Source organism: Salvelinus fontinalis, chromosome 11 (assembly GCF_029448725.1).
Source record: "Salvelinus fontinalis isolate EN_2023a chromosome 11, ASM2944872v1, whole genome shotgun sequence".
In the NCBI taxonomy this organism is placed as follows: domain Eukaryota; kingdom Metazoa; phylum Chordata; class Actinopteri; order Salmoniformes; family Salmonidae; genus Salvelinus; species Salvelinus fontinalis.
In genome coordinates, this window is record NC_074675.1 from 44,317,580 (window position 1) to 44,340,135 (window position 22,556).

General features: G+C 44.5%; 3 protein-coding genes across 3 annotated transcripts; 2 read left to right on the plus strand and 1 right to left on the minus strand.

Annotated features, from left to right (window-relative positions):
• Window positions 1-114: 114 nt before the first annotated feature.
• On the minus strand, window positions 115-4,316 carry LOC129865776 (tapasin-related protein-like). The gene is made up of 4 exons (XM_055938784.1): window positions 2,495-4,316; window positions 1,991-2,299; window positions 1,707-1,775; window positions 115-1,546 (listed from the first exon to the last, which is right to left on the minus strand). Exons 1-4 carry the CDS (start codon window positions 2,820-2,822, stop codon window positions 1,500-1,502), a joined length of 753 nt encoding a protein of 250 aa, XP_055794759.1. The 5' UTR covers window positions 2,823-4,316; the 3' UTR covers window positions 115-1,499.
• Window positions 4,317-5,611: 1,295 nt separating this feature from the next.
• Window positions 5,612-11,954, plus strand: LOC129865775 (tRNA methyltransferase 10 homolog A-like). Its single transcript, XM_055938783.1, has 7 exons — window positions 5,612-6,148; window positions 8,578-8,743; window positions 9,002-9,073; window positions 9,196-9,270; window positions 9,489-9,638; window positions 9,881-9,986; window positions 11,397-11,954. The coding sequence occupies exons 1-7, from the start codon at window positions 5,976-5,978 to the stop codon at window positions 11,600-11,602; spliced, it is 948 nt and encodes a 315-aa protein (XP_055794758.1). The 5' UTR covers window positions 5,612-5,975; the 3' UTR covers window positions 11,603-11,954.
• A 254-nt stretch (window positions 11,955-12,208) lies between these two features.
• LOC129865778 (spermatogenesis-associated protein 6-like) lies at window positions 12,209-21,733 on the plus strand. Its single transcript, XM_055938786.1, has 11 exons — window positions 12,209-12,362; window positions 15,013-15,150; window positions 15,471-15,519; window positions 15,804-15,845; window positions 16,344-16,468; window positions 16,706-16,801; window positions 17,060-17,278; window positions 19,070-19,323; window positions 19,463-19,556; window positions 20,290-20,388; window positions 20,666-21,733. Exons 1-10 carry the CDS (start codon window positions 12,315-12,317, stop codon window positions 20,359-20,361), a joined length of 1,137 nt encoding a protein of 378 aa, XP_055794761.1. The 5' UTR covers window positions 12,209-12,314; the 3' UTR covers window positions 20,362-20,388; window positions 20,666-21,733.
• The last annotated feature ends 823 nt before the right edge of the window (window positions 21,734-22,556 follow it).

The window sequence follows — 22,556 nt, forward strand, 5'->3', positions numbered from 1 at the left end:
ACACTAGCTCACGTGCAAATGTGTGCTAATTAACGCTATGCTAATATCAGTGCAATAGTTGGTTATATAAAAATATACCACTGCACTGGTATAACATGAATATTACAAAGTACATTATGCCTTATTATTTTCTTTTTTAAATTTAGTTTATTGCAAAAATAATATTACACATCAATACAGGGACAATGAAAAAAATGAAATAATAGAACATCAGGCAAACCCCCCCAAAGAAAGAATAAGTACTCATTTACAACTGCGACCTGGCCAAGATAAAGCAAAGCAGTGTGACACAAACATACAGTCAATAACACAATAGAAGAATAGTTCAATGGAAAAAAAACTACAAAATAAGGAATTTTTCCACCCCATTTACATTTGTGAATATAATATTTGGCCAAGAGAATAATAATGTTAATAAAATAGTTATAGTCGGGATAACAAGATTAAGCATAATGCCATTTAACATCATCAAAGGTAAACATACAGTTGAAGTCGGAAGTTTACACACACTGTTGGAGTCATTAAAAATAATTTGTCAACCACTCCACAAATTTCTTGTTAACAAACTATAGTTTTGGCAAGTCGGTTAGGACATGTACTTTGTGCATGACACAAGTCATTTTTCCAACAATTGTTTACAGACAGATTATTTCACTTACAGTGAATTATATCACAATTCCAGTGGGTCAGAAGTTTACATACACTAAGTTGACTGTGCCTTTAAACAGCTTGGAAAATTATGTCATGGCTTTAGAAGCTTCTGCTAGGCCAATTGACATCATTTGAGTCAATTGGAGGTGTACCTGTGGATGTATTTCAAGGCCGACCTTCAAACTCAGTGCCTCTTTGCTTGACATCATGGGAAAATCAAAGGGGGATCCATAATAAATACAAATACACTGACTTAATGAAACTCATGGAATTAATCCTATCATCGATGTTTAAAGATTCTAAATCTGAATGCAAAGAGTGTGCAAAGCGGTCATCAAGGCAAAGGGTGGCTACTTTGAAGAATCTCAAATATATTTTGATTTGTTTAACACTTTTATGGTTACTACATGATTCCATATGTGTTATTTCATAGTTTTGATGTCTTCACTATTATTCTACAATGTAGAAAATAGTAAAAATAAAGAAAAACCCTGGAATGAGTAGGTGTGTCCAAACTTTTGACTGGTACTGTACATGGCTAATATGACCAGTGGACTTTACCGCTATAACTACAGTCTACATAAGAAATTTATTTAGAAAATAGGACATAATAAAATGTTGTATTGAGATGAATCGATAATTATTCATAGGTCAAGTTATGTGAATAATAAATACCAAAGCAAGTATAGAACTGTTGAAACACACAATCCAGAAACAGTGTAGTAATTATTAAATACAAGCAATTAAACAAACAATAAAGGTACTTCACACACCCAAAATGTCCAAATTAAGCACTGAGCTGCAAAGGGGGAACAAGGAGGTGGAGACTTTCTTGTTTTGTCTTTCTTTTATCGTCTTCTTACTGTCTTGTTAAAAAAACGTCGTCTTGTTACTGCTGTGAAAGAAAATAATTTGTCCTCACAATCAATTAACACTGTCCCATCGAACAAGTTTACAGGTTAAGGAAACCAAAATAATATTTTATAATTTGAGTGAATTATCAGTCATTCTAGCAGTGACTCAATGATTATGTCCACAGAGTAGGAAAGGCTCACCTATGAAAATGATCATTAAAACCAGGCATACCAATCCAGGCAAGGTCAGATGAAACCAAGTCCAACAGCCTGATAAGATTCATCACAGGTTAAATATAATACAATATTACATTCACACAGAGGATTAACTCCTAACATTTGAACAGAAATGTCCTCTTAAAACGTGCTGTGTTTAAGTCATCTCTAGGTGTCTTCTAACTAGGCTGTTTTTCTAACCATCTTTGCATCACTTTGTGACTGGTGCTGATGTATAGAGCTTTATACATGGGATTGATTGATCTCACCTGGGCCGATAATGCTCTTGTGGATGTACAGACCTTGCAGGGAGACGTGTGACACTCTACAGGAATAGGTTGCGCACCCAGAGTCCTGAGGGGAGGGCCGCAGCCGGACGAAGGCTGCCAAAGAGTGAGTACCGTCATGATGTTGGAGGTGACTAGAGTGCAAGACGTTCCCCAGCTTCTCAGGCCGTTGACCACTGCTGGTCTCCTTGAAAAGGTCAATCTCCACGTCCAGGGGGTAAAAGCCATTAGCCTCACACACTACGCTGGGGATCTGCTCCTCCTTTGTGGTCAAGGAAACATCAGGACGCTCTGAGGGAGGAGAGGTGTGAAACACAAAAGATGGCCATCTAGTGTCTGCCATGCATCTGTGTGATTATTTAAAGTTGCACTTCCTCAAGTCATTAAGACATTTTCAATGATTTCAATTCACTTTCTGATTTGACTGAATTGAAAACTAGACCCCAACACAGTGAGCTGCCTCCCTCATACCCCCAGAGGTCTCACCTATGATGTGCAGCGCGATGTCCACGCTCCCGTTGAGTGGGGGTACGCGGACGGAACACACGTACATCCCCTCACTGCTCACCTTGGTGATGGGCACAGTCAGGGAGGCATCCCCCCCAGCAATGCCCTTCACTGCCACCCCGCTGCCCTCTGTCTGACCTGAGCTGCTGGAGTAGCTGAACAGCTTGGTCCGGCGCTCTCCGTGCCGCTGTAGATGCCACTCGACTGTAAGGTGAGGAACCTTGTGGTCCACAGCAAACTGACAGTGCAGGGTCGTCTCTTTCTGCAGGCCGACCCGCACGGATGGAGAGCGGGTCATAAGCACCATCACAGCTACATAAAGACAGGCCACAGGGAGAGTGTGAGGAAGGTAAGGGCAATAGAGGAAAGGGGAGGTACACAGACTGATATGAGTAGCCAAGTGTATCGATAGCCCTGCGTTTTTACTATCATTAGCAGCTCACGTGTTTATTTTAATATCGAGGAATATTTCACATTCTCGTGTCAAAGGAACGACAGAAATTTGTGTGTAACAGTTTTACTTTACGTCCATCCCCGGGCGCGAACCAGGGACCCTCTGCACACATCAACAACAGTCACCCACGAAGCATCGTTACCCATCGCTCCACAAAAGCCGCGGCCCTTGCAGAGCAAGGGGAACCACTACTTCAAGGTCTCAAAGCGAGTGACGTCACCGTTTGAAAGGCTATTAGCGCGCACCACCGCTAACTAGCTAGCCATTTCACATCGGTTACATGTGCATGAGGCAGATGCGGTGCTACTCCAGTTTCGCCATTGGTTGGAAGACGGTGTCCCCCCTCTCTGTTCAGTCTCACCGGAGGCCTCTCCTTAGACTAATGGCGTGTTCATAAAAACTGGGAACTCAGAAATGTCAGATTTCAGTGTGTTCAAGACAACTGGGAAGTCGGGAAAAAACGTGATTTTACTGGGGGAAATCGCTTTGAAAGGTCATCTAACTCGGAAGTCAAGTTGGAAACTTGGGCATCTTTCATGAGCTCTGACCTTCCGACCTGAAAATCACTGACGTCATGATTTGACCCCCCCATCAGTCCAGTAAAACAAAAAGCTAATTATTTACATTTATGCTACGCAAGTGCTACACCAACTGATCTATTTTGTTATCAAAGCTTGAGTTTTGAAATATAATATGGTCTAAGAATATCAATATTGGCAGGCCAGGCATAGAGCTAATATGCTGTGATCACGGTTATTAGTCATATTAGTCCTACTGCACAAACATCATGCCTATGTAACGGATGTGAAATGGCTAGCTAGTTAGCGGGTACGCGCTAGTAGCGTTTCAATCAGTTACGTCACTTGCTCTGAAACCTAGATGTAGCGTTGCCCCTTGCTCTGCTTTTGTGGAGCGATGGGTAACGACGCTTCGTGGGTGTCAGTTGTTGATGTGTGCAGAGGGTCCCTGGTTCGCGCCCGGGGCGAGGGGACGTACTAAAGTTATACTGTTACACCTACAGAACAGTTTTTAGGATAATGTTCGATTTAATTCATGTTTTAAATTTTTTTATTATCAGAGCAGTGATCTTGACTCAAAAAAGGTTTGTGAACACTGCCATAGAACTAGGAGAACCCTTTTTGGTTCCAGATACAACTATTTTCGCTTCTGTGTAAAACCCTCTGGGGAAAGGGTTCTAACTGGAACCAAAAAGGGTTCTTCAAAGGTTTCTCCTATGGGGAAAGACGAAGAATCCTTTTCAGTTCTAGATAGAAAAAAAGGTGCTAAGAGTGCATAAACCATACCAAACACACTGCGTAATAGGTGGGTAAAGCCAATGACAAAATAAAAATAGTTTTGGAGTTTACTCTCCACTACACGGATCTGACCTCACCTGCAACAAGGAACGTGATTGAGTCAGACAACATAGCGCTGTTCCCTGAGTTGTCAAACTGCAACACAGCATCTCTGTAGCTGTTATTAGTTTCAACGTGTCCCTCAGCATTTGTCCATACATACTCATCTGTCAGTCGACAGCGCAGCCATTGCACCTGTAGGAATCCAAGCACACCTGGGGAGGAAAGAGAATAGTGCTGAGCGATTAAACGATATTTCGGTTGTTTTTTGTGTGGTTGGTAAACAAGTAGACCTAATTGACCGAAGTCGGTTTAATTACTTAAATACAATTTTTTTTTCAGCGCAGAAACGTAGTAATAAACCACAAAGACCATAACTCATTGCGGCAGTTTATTCCTGCTCAGACAGATCCGAGAGGAAGAGGCGAAGCGAGAGGTTTCACGCTCGGAAAAATCTGTCCAAAATAAGCCCAATGGGTTTCTAAGGGTTTATTTAGCATTTAAGCTTGTCGCCTGCCTTCCCGTCTTTGGGACAACGACTCTCATTGTTAGGGCGGAGAAATGAGCGTCTCGTCATTATATAACGATCTTTGGACGAATACACCTTTACACCAGCTACCCTAGGTTAGCGATACACACAAGACCGTCTGAGAGACGAATGTACATGCACAACACAACGATGAGAAGGACAGAGACAGTTCGTGAAAGTATGACTTAGCTACTTAGTCAAATTATTTCTTTAGACAGCTACTTAGGTAGGCTAGCTAAATAGGATAACTATAGACATTACAGTATAGGGAGGACGTCATGTTAGATGGCCTGGCTGGCTGACTGCTACTGCCTGAGCAGAGTTGATTACAGGAATGACAAATAAGTAATATACACAACATAAATATTGTATCATTTCATATTAATTTCCTATTTTGCTATTGATGTCTACCCAATGTTTTGGCAATTGAATGTTCATTATTTATTTTCATTTAAAAGCTCTATTTTATAATGCATTTCATGTTTTCTTTTAAAAATTACATCGAAAACCATGATTATTTTTTTAAATAATCAACCAACCGACCTAAAAAAAAAAACAGTAATCGTTCAACACTAATGGGGAGGTTGTGAACCGCCACAACAGGGATGAAATATAGCATAAAGGGTAAACAGAAAATAATAATATTAATAACAGAATATATGTTCTAAATTACCTGCATATGGAATTAAACAAAGGAGAACAGTGAAGATTTTCATGTTGTTCAATATCTCCTCTCGTTGCAACTGAAACAAGTTAAACTTTTACTTTCATTTCCACCACCATAGTTTGCATAGCACAGATAGATTGAACCTAGATCTTTGGCTAGCGGCAGAGCGTCATTAATTGTGCGACTATGCAGTGTTTGCTGAAGAGGACACATTGTGGGACAACGGAAAAAGGTACATGTGGAATGGCCAGACTGACAGGGAACATTTAGCCAATGTATTATGTTTTTAGAGGGTCCTTTTTTAAATTAAAAGCATTAGTTAGCGAATGTGTGTGTGAATTATTATATGCATGTGGTTGGTAAGCTTTACTTTCCCAGTAGTAACGTGCATTTGAACACTAGCTAGTAGTAGCGACAACCTGGCTGTTTGCTACAGAAGCAAAAACACACGACCAATGTCCAGCGAATATTTAACACCATCAAAGGAGAACAATGATGTTGCCAGTGCCACTGAGAATAAAGAGGGACAGAGCAGTGCTTATAAAAAAGAAACCGAGACTCTCTCAAAAAAACAGAGGAAGAAGCTTATGAGGCACCAGAAATGGGAAGAGGAGAGGAATCTTCGCAAGTAAGTAGCTAACTAGGTATACGTTACTGTTTTAAGTATTAAGTAATGTTTTCAATGACAACTCCCCCCATGCATTCACGTAGTCTACTTCTTTGTGACTATGTACATATTGACAAATTATTGACTTAAGAGTAAGACATCATCACACTACTTACAAACAACCGAATTCAACTCTACATAGATTGCCACTATTGACTTATGGCAAGTTGTGCCTTGAAGCATGCCCACATGAAACATTTTAATGTTGATTTTCGTAAGCAGGAAGTGCCTTGTTGTGTATGATAATGTCATATTGAAATTGTCACAGAAATTTGCATCCTGTAGCACAAACTCCCAAAAGTTCTGGGACACTGTAAAGTCCATGGAGAATAAGAGCACCTCCTCCCAGCTGCCCACTGCACTGAGGCTAGGAAACACTGTCACCACCGATAAATTCACGATAATTGAGAAATTCAATAAGCAATTTTCTACGGCTGGCCATGCTTTCCACCTGGCTACCCCTACCCTGGTCAACAGCTCTGCACCCCCCACAGCAACTTGCCCAAGCCTCCCCCATTTCTCCTTCACCCAAATCCAGATAGCTGATGTTCTGAAAGAGCTGCAAAGTCTGGACCCCTACAAATCAGCTGGGCTAGACAATCTGGACCCTCTCTTTCTAAAATTATCTGCTGCAATTGTTGCAACCCCAATTACTAGCCGGTTCAACCTCTTTTGTATCGTCTGAGGTCCCCAAAGATTGGAAAGCTGCCGCGGTCATCCCCCTCTTCGAACGGGGAGACACTCTAGACCCAAACTGTTAGACCTATATCTATCCTGCCCTGCCTTTCTAAGGTCTTTGAAAGCCAAGTTAACAAACAGATCACCGACCATATCGAATCCCACCGTACCTTCTCCACTATACAATCTCGATTCTGAGGTGGTCATGGGTGCACCTCAGCCACGTCCAAAGTCCTAAACGATATTATAACCGCCATCGATAAAAGACAATACTGTGCACCTGGCCAAGGCTTTCGACTCTGTCAATCACCACATTCTTATCGGCAGACTCAACAGCCTTGGTTTCTCAAATGACTGCCTCACCTGGTTCACCAACTACTTCTCTGACAAAGTTCAGTGTGTTAAATCGGAGGGCCTGTTGTCCGGACCTCTGGCAGTCTCTATGGGGGTGCCATAGGGTTCAATTCTCGGGCCGACTCTTTTCTCTGTATGCATCAATGTTGTCGCTCTTGCTGCTGGTGATTCTCTGATCCACCTCTACGCAGATGACACCATTCTGTATACTTCTGGCCCTCCTTTGGACACTGTATTAACTAACCTCCAGATGAGCTTCAATGCCATACAACTCTCCTTCCGTGGCCTCCAACTGATCTTAAATGCAAGTAAAACTAAATGCATGCTCTTCAACCGATCGCTGCCCGCACCTGCCCGCCCGTCCAGCATCACTACTCTGGACAGTTCTGACTTAGAATATATGGACAATTACAAATTCCTAGGTGTCTGGTTAGACTGTAAACTCTCCTTCCAGACTCACATTAAGCATCTCCAATCCTAAATTAAATCTAAAATCGGTTTCCTATTTCGCAACAAAGCATCCTTCACTCATGCTGCCAAACATACCCTCGTAAAACTGACTATCCTTGACTTCGGCGACGTCATTTATCACAGTGCCATCCGTTTTGTCACCAAAGCCCAATATACTATCCACCACTGCGACCTGTATGCTCTTGTTGGCTGGCCCTCGCTTCATATTCGTCGGTAAAGCCCTGCCTTATCTCAGCTCACTGGTCACCATAGCAGCATCCACCCGTAGCACACGCTCCAGCAGGTATATTTCACTGATCACCCCCAAAGCCAATTCCTTCTTTGGCCGCCTTTCCTTCCAGTTCTCTGCTGCCAATGACTGGAACGAATTGCAAAAATCACTGAATCTGAAGACTCATGTCTCCCTTAACTAATTTTAAGCATAAGCTGTCAGAGCAGCTCACAGATCATTGCACCTGTACATAGCCTATCTGTCAATAGCCCATCCAACTACCTCATCCCCATATTGTTTTTTTGTTTTTATTTGCTCCTTTGCACCCCAGTATCTCTACTTCCACATTCATCTTCTGCACATCGATCACTCCAGTGTTTATTGCTAAATTGTAATTACTTCGCCACTATGGCCTATTTATTGCCTTACCTCCCTTATCTCACCTCATTTGCACACACTGTATATAGATTTTTTTCTATTGTGTTATTGACTGTATGTTTGTTTATTCCATGTGTAACTCTGTTGTTGTTTGTGTCACACTGCTTTGCTTTATCTTGGCCTGGTCGCAGTTGTAAATGAGAACTTGTTCTCAACTGGCCTACCTGGTTAAGTATATATTATAGTGTCATGAAATCCTTCCATTTGACAAACTTTTAGTTTGTGGTGTGCTTCCCAGGCAGAAGCGGAAGGAGAAGAGGCAGAAGAGGAGCCTTGAGAGGAAGAACCAGGGGGAGGAGGGAGGGGAGTTTGTGGGTCGGAAGCGTTTGAGGAAAGAGGTGACGACCAGTAGCCCCCTGAGACTGGTGATAGACTGCAGCTTCGACAACCTCATGATGTTTAAGGTAGGTTGGTAGGCTGTCAGGGCCTCCGTGGTCGGTAGGCTGTCAGGGCCCCCGTGGTCAGTAGGGCACAACATTGTGGAATGTTCAGATAGAAAAATATTATGTAGAACAGACATTCATCTCAGATATGTAGAGTAACGAATCAAGTCAACTCTATTCATGGCATTTCTGTTTGTCTGCAACGTTCCATGTAAATACAAGAAAGGCACGGTATTGAATCCTGTGTTTCAGTGTTTATGTATTGTCTCCCCTGTGTAGGATGTGAGGAAGCTCCATAAACAAATCCAGAGATGTTATTCAGTTAACAGACGAGCGGCGCACCCTGTTCAGGTCAGTCTACCTGCCCCACAGGACATTGCCATCATCGTCATCCCCTGCAGCATCATCCATCAACCTCCACTGAAGTCAAGTGATTCAAGACTGAAGTGGTGTATTTTATTTCCTTCTCCCAGTTTTATTTAACCAGCCTTGGTGGACAGCTGAAGCAAAACATGGATAAGACTGATGAAGGATGGGTTAACTGGAAGGTGAGTGTACAAAGTCTGTTAGTTTGAATACGCACACGGTCAATGCATGTTGAAATGACCAAGGGAAATACATAGCGGTGTGTTTCTGGGTGGTTAAAGAGAGCTGTAACTGGAGGAAGAGTAATGTGTCATTAGGCCGTAGGACTTCTATAGGTGAAGAGGGAAAGGCTGCAAATTACATGAACACCTGGTACCTTCTGTGTGTGTGTCCGGGGCAGGATATAACGGTGAAAACAGAGGCATACCATGAGTTGATGGCCAAGGAGGAGCTGGTTTATTTGACCTCGGACTCTCCCAATGTGCTGACAGAGCTGGATGAAACCAAGGCCTATGTCATCGGGGGCCTGGTGGATCACAACCACCACAAGGTTCAGTAACACAGAATTACCTACAATATTTAGAACATGACTATATGGTCGATTTCCACAGGACACCAAAAATATTTTTTTATCTAACAGATTGGGTGTGTTGACCAGCAAGTCAGACATCCAATTCCAAATCGACCCCCTACCCCTAGACACTTCACGTAGATTTGAGCCAATTAAATGGGAGCCCTCTTCACGTCCCATGTTTTTCAGTTGTTGGTCTGACCTTTAACCTTATCCTGTAGGGCATCACCTTTAAACGGGCTCAGGAGCTGGGGATCGACCACGCACAGCTCCCACTGAACAGCTTTGTCAAGATGAACAGCCGCAAAGTGCTGGCGGTCAACCACGGTGAGGAACTATCCTAATTATTTACACCTCAAGATATGACACCAACTCCATTTACTGTGGCCTATTCATGTAGTGTTGACCCTTATGGAATTATTTTTTTTAAAGCATTAGTGGTCCACTACATGACCAAAAGTATGTGGACACCTGCTCATCGAACATCTCATGCCAAAATCATGGGCACTAATATGGAGTTGGTCCTCCTTTGCTGCCATAACAGCCTCCACTCTTCTGGGAAGGCTTTCCACTAAAAGTTGGAACATTGCTTCTGGGACTTGCTTCCATTCAGCCACAAGCGCATTAGTGAGGTCGGGCACTGATGTTGGGCGATTAGGCCGGGCTCGTAGTCTGCTTTCCAATTCATCCCAAAGGTGTTCGATTGGGTTGAGGTCAGGGCTCTGTGCAGGCCAGTCAAGTTCTTCCACACTGATCTCAACAAACCAGTTCTGTATGGACCTCGCTTTGTGCATGGGGGTATTGTCATGCTGAAACAGGAAAGGGCCTTCCGAAACTGTTGCCACAAACTTGGAAGTATAGAATCGTCTAGAATGTCATTGTATGCTGTATTGTTAAGATTTCCCTTCACTGGAACTAAGGGGCCTAGCCCAAACCATGAAAAACAGCCCCAGACATTATTCCTCCTTCACCAAACCTTAGTTGGCACTATGCATTCAGGCAGGTGGCGTTCTCCTGGCATCCGCCAAACTTTGATTGGTCCGTGGGACTGCCAGATGGTGAAGCGTGATTCATCACTCCAGAGAATGCGTTTCCACTGCTCCAGAGTTCAACGGCGGCGAGCCTTTACGCCACTCCTGCTGACGCTTGGCATTGCACATGGTGAAATTAGGCTTGTGTGTGGCTGCTCGGCCATGGAAACCCATTTCATAAAGCTCCCAACTAGCAGTTATTCTGCTGACGTTTCTTCCAGAGGAAGTTTGGAACTGTGTAGTGAGTGTTGCAACTGAGGACAGAGGATTTTTTACACGCTTCAGCACTCAGTGGTCCCATTCTGTGAGCTTGCATGGCCTACCACTTCGCGGCTGAGCTGTTGTTGCTCTTAGACGTTTCCACTTCAATAATAGCGCTTACAGTTGACCGGGTCAGCCCTAGCAGAGCAGAAATTTGACGAACTGACTTGTTGGAAAGGTGGCATCCTATTACGGTGCCATGTTGAATGTCACAGCTCTTCAATAAGGCCATTCTACTGCCAATGTTTGTCTATGGTGATTGTATGGCTGTATGCTCGATTTTAGACACGTCAATAACGGGTGTGGCTGAAATAGCCAAATCCACTTATTTGAAGGGGTGTCCACATACTTCTGTATATGAAGTGTATGTGATAGAATTAATGTGTTCAGGATTTTTTTATGTTAATTTATGAATTTCTAAGTGTGTGTGTGTTCCCTGGCACAGTGTTTGAGATCATGCTGGTGTACCTGGAGAAGGGGAACTGGCAGGAGGCCTTCTTCACTGTCTTGCCTCTAAGGAAAGGGGCCATGCCCCTGGGCCAGAAGGGCACAGCCACAGAAGATGAGGAGGAGGAGGAATCTGACAGAGACTCAGACACAGCAGAGACAGTCACACCGAACACAACGGGCAACAAACAGGACCAACAGTAGAACGTACAGGGAGGACAGGACACACTGCAGTCGGAAGACGCCCCTAAATGTGCAGCATAGCTGTGTCCTACTATGAATTATCGATTGCAAAATGGTTGATTTAGTGATTTTTTATTTTATTTTTATTTTTATTTTTTTTGCAGAATTGTAGATTTTTTGAGTCAATGTTTTGTTGATATCACATTTATGTTTTCAGCTTTATTTAATGGAAGATATTTTACTTGGAGTGCTTATATTAAGTGAACAAGTTCTACACATCTGCAGTTCTATGTTCTACCTTATAACCTGTTGTTCTTGCTCTGCAGCAAGCCTTGTATTGTGTTTTATTAAAAAGTTAAATCATTTTTACTTACACAGCAGACTGGCATTACTGGAATAAAAATAGTCTCCATATGTAAAAATGACTATTCTTACACAGGTCAGTCCCTGGATGGGAGACCAGATGCTGCTGGAAGTGGTGTTGAAGGGTCTAAAAATATCCCAATGTAAAAATGAAAAGGGTTAATATAAAACATTTGATAATTCTACAGGATAGTCACTGCTCTAGTAGTATACAGTAGTGCCCTCTTGTGGCTGAGGAAAGATAATACATCTAAAATAATTTGGTTGAAACCGGAACTCTCAGACGCCATGGAAACACATGACGCTGACCTGTGCTGCTAAATTGACAGCTAGCTAGCATCAATAGAATAGCTAGCTACTGGTGAGATTAATGTCTCGGAAAGCAATGAAAGTGGTAGTTGACTTACAGTTTAGAGCGGTAAGACATTTTTGTTAATGCAACCAGCTAATTACCTGATTCCCAGGCAGTAGTTTACTTGTGAAGCGTCGTGTACAGTGGTGCATATAAATTGGCTTTCTTGAGACTAAACTCAACTGTCTCTGTTCCAACACATTCATATCTAGCTAACTTTAGTTTGTAAGTTTTCATGCAAGATATATACATAACAGTAATGACATTTGGTGACATACTTGTGGGATCCACCCACTGTGTTTGATTTTTCCAGGCTATATCATTTTGATTTGCAGTTATGTAGCCTTAAGTGTATTGAAACTACTGCCTATGCTACAAGGCCATGGCTTTTATGGCATCATCATTGGAGAATTGTTGGTTCTAGGCCCAATTTGGATCTTCCTTTTCAATTGCTACATTAAACATGGTGAACATTACATTTACATTTAAGTCATTTAGCAGACACTCTTATCCAGAGCGACTTACAAATTGGTGCGTTAACCTTATGACATCCAGTGGAACAGCCACTTTACAATAGTGCATCTAAATCTTTTAAGGGGGGGGGGGGGGGGGGGGTCAGAAGGATTACTTTATCCTATCCTAGGTATTCCTTAAAGAGGTGGGGTTTCAGGTGTCTCCGGAAGGTGGTGATTGACTCCGCTGTCCTGGCGTCGTGGGGAAGTTTGTTCCACCATTGGGGTGCCAGAGCAGCGAACAGTTTTGACTGGGCTGAGCGGGAACTGTACTTCCTCAGTGGTAGGGAGGCGAGCAGGCCAGAGGTGGATGGACGCAGTGCCCTTGTTTGGGTGTAGGGCCTGATCAGAGCCTGAAGGTACTGAGGTGCCGTTCCCCTCACAGCTCCGTAGGCAAGCACCATGGTCTTGTAGCGGATGCGAGCTTCACCTGGAAGCCAGTGGAGAGAGCGGAGGAGCGGGGTGACGTGAGAGAACTTGGGAAGGTTGAACACCAGTCGGGCTGCGGCGTTCTGGATGAGTTGTAGGGGTTTAATGGCACAGGCAGGGAGCCCAGCCAACAGCGAGTTGCAGTAATCCAGACGGGAGATGACAAGTGCCTGGATTAGGACCTGCGCCGCTTCCTGTGTGATGCAGGGTCGTACTCTGCGGATGTTGTAGAGCATGAACCTACAGGAACGGGCCACCGCCTTGATGTTAGTTGAGAACGACAGGGTGTTGTCCAGGATCACGCCAAGGTTCTTAGCGCTCTGGGAGGAGGACACAATGGAGTTGTCAACCGTGATGGCGAGATCATGGAACGGGCAGTCCTTCCCCGGGAGGAAGAGCAGCTCCGTCTTGCCGAGGTTCAGCTTGAGGTGGTGATCCGTCATCCACACTGATATGTCTGCCAGACATGCAGAGATGCGATTCGCCACCTGGTTATCAGAAGGGGGAAAGGAGAAGATTAATTGTGTGTCGTCTGCATAGCAATGATAGGAGAGACCATGTGAGGTTATGACAGAGCCAAGTGACTTGGTGTATAGCGAGAATAGGAGAGGGCCTAGAACAGAGCCCTGGGGGACACCAGTGGTGAGAGCACGTGGTGAGGAGACAGATTCTCGCCACGCCACCTGGTAGGAGCGACCTGTCAGGTAGGACGCAATCCAAGCGTGGGCCGCGCCAGAGATGCCCAACTCGGAGAGGGTGGAGAGGAGGATCTGATGGTTCACAGTATCAAAGGCAGCCGATAGGTCTAGAAGGATGAGAGCAGATGAGAGAGAGTTAGCTTTAGCAGTGCGGAGCGCCTCCGTGACACAGAGAAGAGCAGTCTCAGTTGAATGACTAGTCTTGAAACCTGACTGATTTGGATCAAGAAGGTCATTCTGAGAGAGATAGCGGGAGAGCTGGCCAAGGACGGCACGCTCAAGAGTTTTGGAGAGAAAAGAAAGAAGGGATACTGGTCTGTAGTTGTTGACATCGGAGGGATCGAGTGTAGGTTTTTTCAGAAGGGGTGCAACTCTCGCTCTCTTGAAGACGGAAGGGACGTAGCCAGCGGTCAAGGATGAGTTGATGAGCGAGGTGAGGTAAGGGAGAAGGTCTCCGGAAATGGTCTGGAGAAGAGAGGAGGGGATAGGGTCAAGCGGGCAGGTTGTTGGGCGGCCGGCCGTCACAAGACGCAAGATTTCATCTGGAGAGAGAGTGGAGAAAGAGGTCAGAGCACAGGGTAGGGCAGTGTGAGCAGAACCAGCGGTGTCGTTTGACTTAGCAAACGAGGATCGGATGTCGTCGACCTTCTTTTCAAAATGGTTGACGAAGTCATCTGCAGAGAGGGAGGAGGGGGGGGGGGGGAGGAGGATTCAGGAGGGAGGAGAAGGTGGCAAAGAGCTTCCTAGGGTTAGAGGCAGATGCTTGGAATTTAGAGTGGTAGAAAGTGGCTTTAGCAGCAGAGACAGAAGAGGAAAATGTAGAGAGGAGGGAGTGAAAGGATGCCAGGTCCGCAGGGAGGCGAGTTTTCCTCCATTTCCGCTCGGCTGCCCGGAGCCCTGTTCTGTGAGCTCGCAATGAGTCGTCGAGCCACGGAGCAGGAGGGGAGGACCGAGCCGGCCTGGAGGATAGGGGACATAGAGAGTCAAAGGATGCAGAAAGGGAGGAGAGGAGGGTATGTATCTGCAAAGCCGGTGTCGTTCATCAAGACACCATAACCAGTTTTTATTACATTTCAGGTATCATGCCCTGGTGTGCATTTGCCAGCCAAGGATGACATCTACCTCAGTGTGTGCTTCATGAGCCAATACCGCAAGTCGGAGTGTCTCCCCCCTGTCTTCCCTCTCCTGTTTCGAGAGAAGATGAGATTTGAGAAAGTGGGTTAATGTGACGCGTCTCTTCCTGGTGATTCTAAACCAAGTATGGCCTAATCCCTCTCCTGACGAGCTATCAGGAGTGCAGGCTTTTGTTTTACCCCAGCTCTTGCACAGTATAAACTAATCAGCTTTTCATCTGGGTGCTTGATTTGTTGACTTAGAGCAGGGCTGGAACAAAAGCCAAAATGCCCTGTAGCTCTCTTGGATGCCAGGAGGTTGGCACCATGCAGCGGTTCTATAAACTAGTAACAGATCAATTCTAAAATGAGAATGAACAAGATTTTCTAAATGAGATTTGTTCAGTTTCTGTTCCCATCCAGGTGTTCCACTATGCTGTTGACCCAGGAGATGTTGCAGAGATGCTGGAATGTATGTTATATTTTATGTACCTGTAGGCCAGTGGAGGCTGGTGAGGAGAGCTATAGGAGAATGGGCTCATTGTAATGGCTGGAATTGCATAAATGGAACGGTATCAAACAGAAACCACGTTTGACTCTGTTCCATTAATTCCATTCCAGCCATTACGATGAGCCTGTCCTCCTATAGCTCCTCCCATCAGCCTCCACTGCTGTAGGCCTATTTGATTAATTTTGCTACTACAATGTTGTATGCTCATATTCAACGACTGTGTGTTTGCTTATTTTTCCTCCCAGATGAAACGGTCAAAGTTGAACTGGTACAGTTGATCCCCCCAGGTGTGGTAATCTTCAAAATGTTTAGAAATGACTTTGGTCCAAGTTTGTAAGCTAAGTGTTTAACTTTAACATGATACAGACACAGTCTAATACAGTGGTCCCCACCCCAGTCATCATGTACCCCCAACAGTACACATGTTTATTTAGGCCCCAGACAAAAAAACTGTTAATTTAACTTGTCAACTAATCATCAGGCCCTCAATGAGTTAATTCAGATGTTTTTTGTCCGGGGCTACAACAAAAATGTGTGCGGTTCGGGGTACTAGAGGACCGGAGTTGGGAACCACTGGCCTAATACACCATAAGCAAGTTGATCATATCATAATATGCCATGTAGCAGCTGCTTTTATCCAAAACAACTTGCAGTACATTGGGCGCACACATTTTAGTATACGTGACCCCTGCAAGAAATGAACCCATGATCTTTGCGGTGTGTTCTTACTAACTAACTGAGCCACAGAGGACTGCAGTGATTGACCTCTGTGTGCTTTGCTGCAGTGGGGGAGGCCCTGGCCTGCTTTGAGGAAGACGCCAGACACTTCCTATTTCCAGAGCCCAAATTGGTCCCATCCTTCTCTGGAGTAGACAGAGAGGTTCTGATGACACGCTCCATTAGCTTCCCTGTAAGTAGAAGAGCGCTTACAGCATCACTATGGAGAACCAGGCTGTAGTCCTGTTTCAGTGAGATGTATGAGACGGCGATGTTTCACTAGACACTGACTGATAGGTCCGATTAGGACAATACAGAGGCAGCGTGCCTGTACAGAGAGGATACAATTTACTTTGATGCATTAAGCTGCTCTTCTAACTAGTGGATTGGGCCAGTATCCATTCAAATGATCCACTCTCATCTTCCCCAGGGCATTGCTCCAAGGTTAGAGTTCTCCACCAGAACAACCATCAGTGAGTGCTCTGCGAACGCCGAGGTCAACAGCACCCATCTCAGGTCTCCAATGGTAATGCTTTCAGTTTACGTCATTAGCACTCTCCATAGACTTCCACTTAATGTTAACGTTCCTCTATTAGCCTGTTCCCAGATCTTTTTGTGCTTTCGTAACTCCTATGGTCACCATGATATGGGACCAGTCTAACCCATTGCAGGCCAATGTGCAGGACTTTTTTTCAACCACTTATTCCCATTGGACCAAGGGCCAAGATTGAGAAACACTGAGCATATGGAATAATACTTTGTTCATTCACTCGTTCGATCACAGAGGACAGTGGTGCCAAAGAAACGCACTAAAAGGTCCCGAAAGGGACACCGGAGAGGAGATTGGGACGGTGCCCGGCGGGCACCAGTTATGCCCAGATCACGCTCCCTCTCCCCGTGCAAAGCCAGCCAGATGGACGGTTGTCATGGAAACATGGGGCGGCTGGCACAGCTCAGTTTGGGTTCCAGCTGGGATATAGATGAGGAGTTTTTACCCCGTCATGTAAGTATATTTTACTTCTAGTGGTGTGAGCTGTCATGGTGACAAATGACAGTATGACATCTGCTATGTCATGACAGCGAGTCAGCAATAAGTTCATACATAGTTGTATTGATGTGTGTTCATGTTATATTATTTTGTGTGTGTGTGTGTGTATCAAATCAAATTGTATTAGTCACATGCGCCGAATACAACAGATGTAGACCTTACAGTGAAATGCTTACTTACGAGCCGCTAACCAACAATGCAGTTTTAAAAAATAGGGATACGAAATAAAAGTGACAAGTAATTAAAGAGCAGCAGTAAAATAACAATAGCGAGACTATATACAGGGGAGTACCGGTACAGAGTCAATGTGCGGGAGCACCGTTTAGTTGAGGTAATATGTACATATAGGTAGAGTTATTAAAGTGACTATGCGTAGATGATAACAACAGAGAGTGGCAGCGGTGTAAAAGAGGGGGGGCAAAGTAAATAGTCTGGGTAACCATTTGATTAGGTGTTCAGGAGTCTTATGGCTTGGGGGTAGAAGCTGTTTAGAATCCTCTTGGACCTAGACTTGGCTCTCCGATACCGCTTTCCGTGCAGTAGCAGAGAGAATAGTCTATGAATAGAGTGGCTGGGGTCTTTGACAATTTTTAGGGCCTTTCTCTGACACCTCCTGGTACAGAGGTCCTGGATGGCAGGAAGCTTGGCCCCAGTGATGTACTTGGCCGTACGCACTACCCTCTGTAGTGCCTTGCGGTAGGAGGCTGAGTAGTTGCCATACCAGGCAGTGATGTAACCAGTCAGGATGCTCTCGATGGTGCAGCTGTAGAACCTTTTGAGGATCTGAGGACCTATGCCAAATCTTTTCAGTCTCCTGAGGGGGAATAGGTTTTGTTGTGCCCTCTTCACTACTGTCTTGGTGTGCTTGGACCATGTTAGTTTGTTGGTGATGTGGACACCAGGGAACTTAAAGCTCTCAACCTGCTCCACTACAGCCCTGTCGATGAGAATGGGGGCGTGCTCGGTCCTCCTTTTCCTGTAGTCCACAATCATCTCCTTTGTCTTGATCACGTTGAGGGAGAGGTTGTTGTCCTGGCACCACACGGCCAGGTCTCTGACCTCCCTATAGGCTGTCTTGTCGTTGTCGGTGATCAGGCCTACCACTGTTGTGTCATCGGCAAACTTAATGATGGCGTTGGAGTCGTGCCTGGCCCTGCAGTCATGAGTGAACAGGGAGTGCAGGAGGTGACTAAGCACGCACCCCTGAGGGGCCCCTGTGTTGAGGATCAGCGTGGCGGATGTGTTGTTACCTACCTTTACCACCTGGGGGCGACCCGTCAGGAAGTCCAGGATCCAGTTGCAGAGGGAGATGTTGCGTGTGCGTGCCCATGAGTGTATGTGTGTGCGTGTGTGTGTGTGTATTAAATGATGGCATTATAGACAGTAGTTGGCAGAGAACAGCACTCTGTTATTTGAACTGAAGAATATTCCCAGGTGATTTTATCCTCGACCCTACCCAGTCATGTGGTAATGATTCCCTGTACTGGGCATAACACTCTCATTGAGATGATGACATTCACATTCAGTGGTGCAACTTTGTTGATGAAGGAAATAGAACATTGAACTCATCAATCCATCCACCTTTGGACACGAGCTCTAAATAAAACCAACCATTCATTCTGTTTGGAAAATGATAGGATCATTTCAGGCTATGGACTCCCAACTGAATCAAATAGTTTTTATTGTATTTTACTGTTGTTGTTTTTTACCCCCTGCTTTGCTCTACTCTTCTCCTCCTGTCCTTAGAAAAGCGACCTCTGGCTTGGGACTGGACACTCCCCTACACCCCACCTCTCCCCTGTCATGGCCAGACCCACCCTGACCAACGACTCCTCTCCTCTTCTCCCACGGTCCCTGTCCTCTGACACAGACAATCTCCTGGACTACCCACCAGGTCCAAGCCAACGGTGTTCCCTGGTTAACATAGGGAGATCCTCCACCCCTCCACCCAGCCATTCCATACTTTGGCACTCCTACGGGGAAAGCTCGAGACAAAATGGGTATGTCGAGCTTAGTTGAATGATCTTGATGTAAGCTCTTGGCTCCTATAAGGAGCGTAATGCCGTTGACAAATGTCCTCCATCTCAGTTGGTTCAGGCCTGACCCTGTCCTGATCCTTGTCTCTATCTCTATGGACAGGTCACGCCCCAGCTCCCAGGGCATGTGGGAGGAGGTCCAACACCGTGTCCGAGGACTCCTTACCACCCCTAGAGCGGTGCACAGACTCGCCCATGTGAGTAAGACACATGCCGCGTTCATCTGCAGTGGGTGCGTTGGAAACCATAACAGCAATCACACCAGCAATTTAACCTTGACAAGATTGAACAGTAACTTAAATTGACCAGTTACTACCGTTTGCTGTCTGCTTCATTGAGCTTGCCTGGCACAATGGAATCAGTAGAATAGTTGTAAAATGGCCAACCCCGCCCAGCTGCCACTCCAGACAGACTAGAACAAAAGCTAAAAGTAGAGCCTAGTATTTGACCCCAGGTCTGCAGTCATGCCTGATCCCTACGCTTTGTTTGGAAGCTAATGTTTGGACCACTTGCCTCATCCTCGGCTCGCATCACCCTCATTCCAAAAATAATTTTAGTATTAGCAATTCCCTAAAAGTTTTGTGACGCGTCTGGCTGCCGTAGATAGGGGAATAGACCGGATAGAAATGCAGAATCGATCCATAGGGAACTGGAACTCCAGCAGAATGACAGAAAGTCATATGCAGACTCCACTGCTCCCTCTCCCCCTGACCCTCCTCTCTCTCTCTCTCTCTCTCTCTCTCTCTCTCTCTCTCTCTCTCTCTCTCTCTCTCTCTCTCTCTCTCCTTTCTCTTTGGCTATAGTGTGATGTAGTAAGACAGGTCTGTTTTTTATTGTCAATGACAAGATGCTGTATCATAAACCAACTGGGATTAAGCTAGTGATGTGTATTTGTGCGAACTCAGTGCTAATGTATTGGTTGGTCCTCAGGGGGCCACAGACTCCGAGATAGACGAGGTGCTAGCCCGGAGGTCCATCTCCCCTAACCGATGCCCACCCTAGGGAGTCAGTGGGGAACGGCCTGGGAAGGTAAGAGGGAATAGTCAGATAGCCTCGCTGCACTAACGTGTCACACTGTATTCAAACAAATATCTTCTTCTTACAAACATGAATTACCATGACAGTATTATATCACAATTATGATAACACAGCATGATCCCCGGTATTGATCTGCATTGGTAGTGATCAATATTTGAATACCTTTACATTTCTGTATTGAATGACAGTGGAAGGCCCGTCTAGAAATATTTCAATCAAAGTTGACGTTCCAGGGATTTTGATTTTGATTTACCTGCCTTATTTCCAGGGGTGCCTTTCACTCAACAACTTGAAGCTTTATCTTCTATACCACCAGTGAAGAAGCCAAAGTGTCCGGTTCATTTCAGCATTGATTTCATAATAATGTCATAATTCACTCTGTGTGTGTGTGTGTGTGTGTTACGGTTAGCTGAAATGAAGTATTAAGGCATACGGTGGCTATTGCAGAGAAGTGATTACCAGAATTCAAAGCATCTCATTATATTGACGCTAATGTTATTAGTCATTTTGTATGTTTATTTATGGTATTGAATTGAGGCAGAAACCATAGAAATGCATATCATTATAGTTGTGTTCTGTGGACATGGTCATTTTGTGTGAATAAAACGTTGTGTTATCTAACAAAAACAATCATGAATTTCTCACCCTATATTGAATGTACAGTTTTTGAAAATATAAGCTATGGTACAGTAACATATTGTTACTCTTGGGTGTGTTCAGGAGAGCGAAACCTGCAGATAGAACTGTAACGTGTAGAGCAGCCTGGGTTGCCTATTCTCCATGACAAAGAAGAATATCTGCTCAACACAATGTATATCTATCTGAACGTTGTCATGTCGCACCTTCCTGAATGAGCCTCTGGCCTCTAGCCAGCAAACGGGCTGACTTTGTGGAGTCCTCGGGTGCGTCGGTGGAAAGATGTTAAAGGGGAATTATGGGTAGGTCGATTGTGCTCTTTGTGCTCTAACAACTCTCAGGGGAAATAGCCGGTTAGGTGATTTATATATTACTGCACCGGCTGGCTGCTTCAGGAACATTCTGTTCCATCACTGTACCTTTCTAAGCTATGACAGTTCAATAGCTAGTCTAGAGGATCCGAAACCGCAACCTGTGGTATAATACAGTGACTGCAGTATTTCAAATGGTTTGCGAAGTCGTTCTTGTAGATAAAAGCAAGGCTGTACAGTAAAGGATGCACATCCGATGGTCAGATGCTGGACAGGAAGAAACAAGTAAATGAAAGCAGTAATGTCCACAACTCTAATTCTGCATTCTCAACCATTTCCAAAGCCACTCAAAAAGAGAAACGCCCAAGTTGTATTTTTCTTTATTAGCTTACATCTAGTACACGTTGATTCATATACTGAAGTCATTTGTGAACTGTACACACTTTAGCCATTGATTGTTGTTGATCTCGTCATACTGTGCTTTTGAAATGTACAGAAGAACCTGATTCACAAGCTTTATTTTGAGCCACATCTGATCAATCAAATGTTAGTTACGTCGCCCTTGACTTGCTTTCCTATACTCAATAACTCACCAACTTGAGAGATGTTCTATAATAACGTTGTCTACTAGCTCAAATTAGGCCCGTATGCCTCTGTTATGGAACAAAAACAAGTCGTAGAGGTCAGATTGCAATGAGCTGTAAAATGAAGAGGCCGTTTCAATAATCCCATGCCTCAAGGGATGAAAACAAATTCTAAATGGAGATGGATGTAATTTTAGTTTAAAAAATGTTACATTAAGGCTCATATCTCTCAAGTTTAACCTTTATTTAACTAGGCAAGTCAGTTAAGAACAAATTCTTATTTACAATGATGGCCTACTGGGGAACAGTGGGTTAACTGCCTTGTCTAGGGTCAGAATGACAGATTTTTACCTTGTCAGCTCGGGGATTCAATTCAGCAACCTTTCGGTTACTGGCCCAACACTCTAACCACTAGGCTACCTGCCGCCCCAAAGTAAGGCTACACAAAATAATGAATTTGTTGGGCCACACAAAGTTATTACATAATGAGCTGTTTGGAAGGCTTTGTATCTAACTAAGGTTTCATGGTTGATGTTGGAAGATGTACTAACTGCATTCAATTGAATTCCTGGATTCTACTGCTGGGTCTTCTAAAACATTGCCTCAGAGGCCCAACAATTCTTTGTTT

What these genes read in the sequence shown, in the direction of transcription:
- LOC129865775 (XM_055938783.1), top strand. Translation starts at nt 5,976, where the DNA reads ATGTCCAGCGAATATTTAACACCATCAAAGGAGAACAATGATGTTGCC. An exon ending in GAGCGGCGCACCCTGTTCAG is followed by an intron (nt 9,074 to 9,195) that starts GTCAGTCTACCT and finishes TCCTTCTCCCAG; the next exon opens with TTTTATTTAACCAGCCTTGG. An exon ending in TGGATCACAACCACCACAAG is followed by an intron (nt 9,639 to 9,880) that starts GTTCAGTAACAC and finishes CTTATCCTGTAG; the next exon opens with GGCATCACCTTTAAACGGGC.
- LOC129865776 (XM_055938784.1), bottom strand. Translation starts at nt 2,822, where the DNA reads ATGGTGCTTATGACCCGCTCTCCATCCGTGCGGGTCGGCCTGCAGAAA. An exon ending in CATCGCGCTGCACATCATAG is followed by an intron (nt 2,300 to 2,494) that starts GTGAGACCTCTG and finishes CTCCTCCCTCAG; the next exon opens with AGCGTCCTGATGTTTCCTTG. An exon ending in CAAGAGCATTATCGGCCCAG is followed by an intron (nt 1,776 to 1,990) that starts GTGAGATCAATC and finishes GAATCTTATCAG; the next exon opens with GCTGTTGGACTTGGTTTCAT.
- LOC129865778 (XM_055938786.1), top strand. Translation starts at nt 12,315, where the DNA reads ATGTCTCGGAAAGCAATGAAAGTGGTAGTTGACTTACAGTTTAGAGCG. An exon ending in TGTTGCAGAGATGCTGGAAT is followed by an intron (nt 15,520 to 15,803) that starts GTATGTTATATT and finishes TTTTCCTCCCAG; the next exon opens with ATGAAACGGTCAAAGTTGAA. An exon ending in CCCATCTCAGGTCTCCAATG is followed by an intron (nt 16,802 to 17,059) that starts GTAATGCTTTCA and finishes GTTCGATCACAG; the next exon opens with AGGACAGTGGTGCCAAAGAA.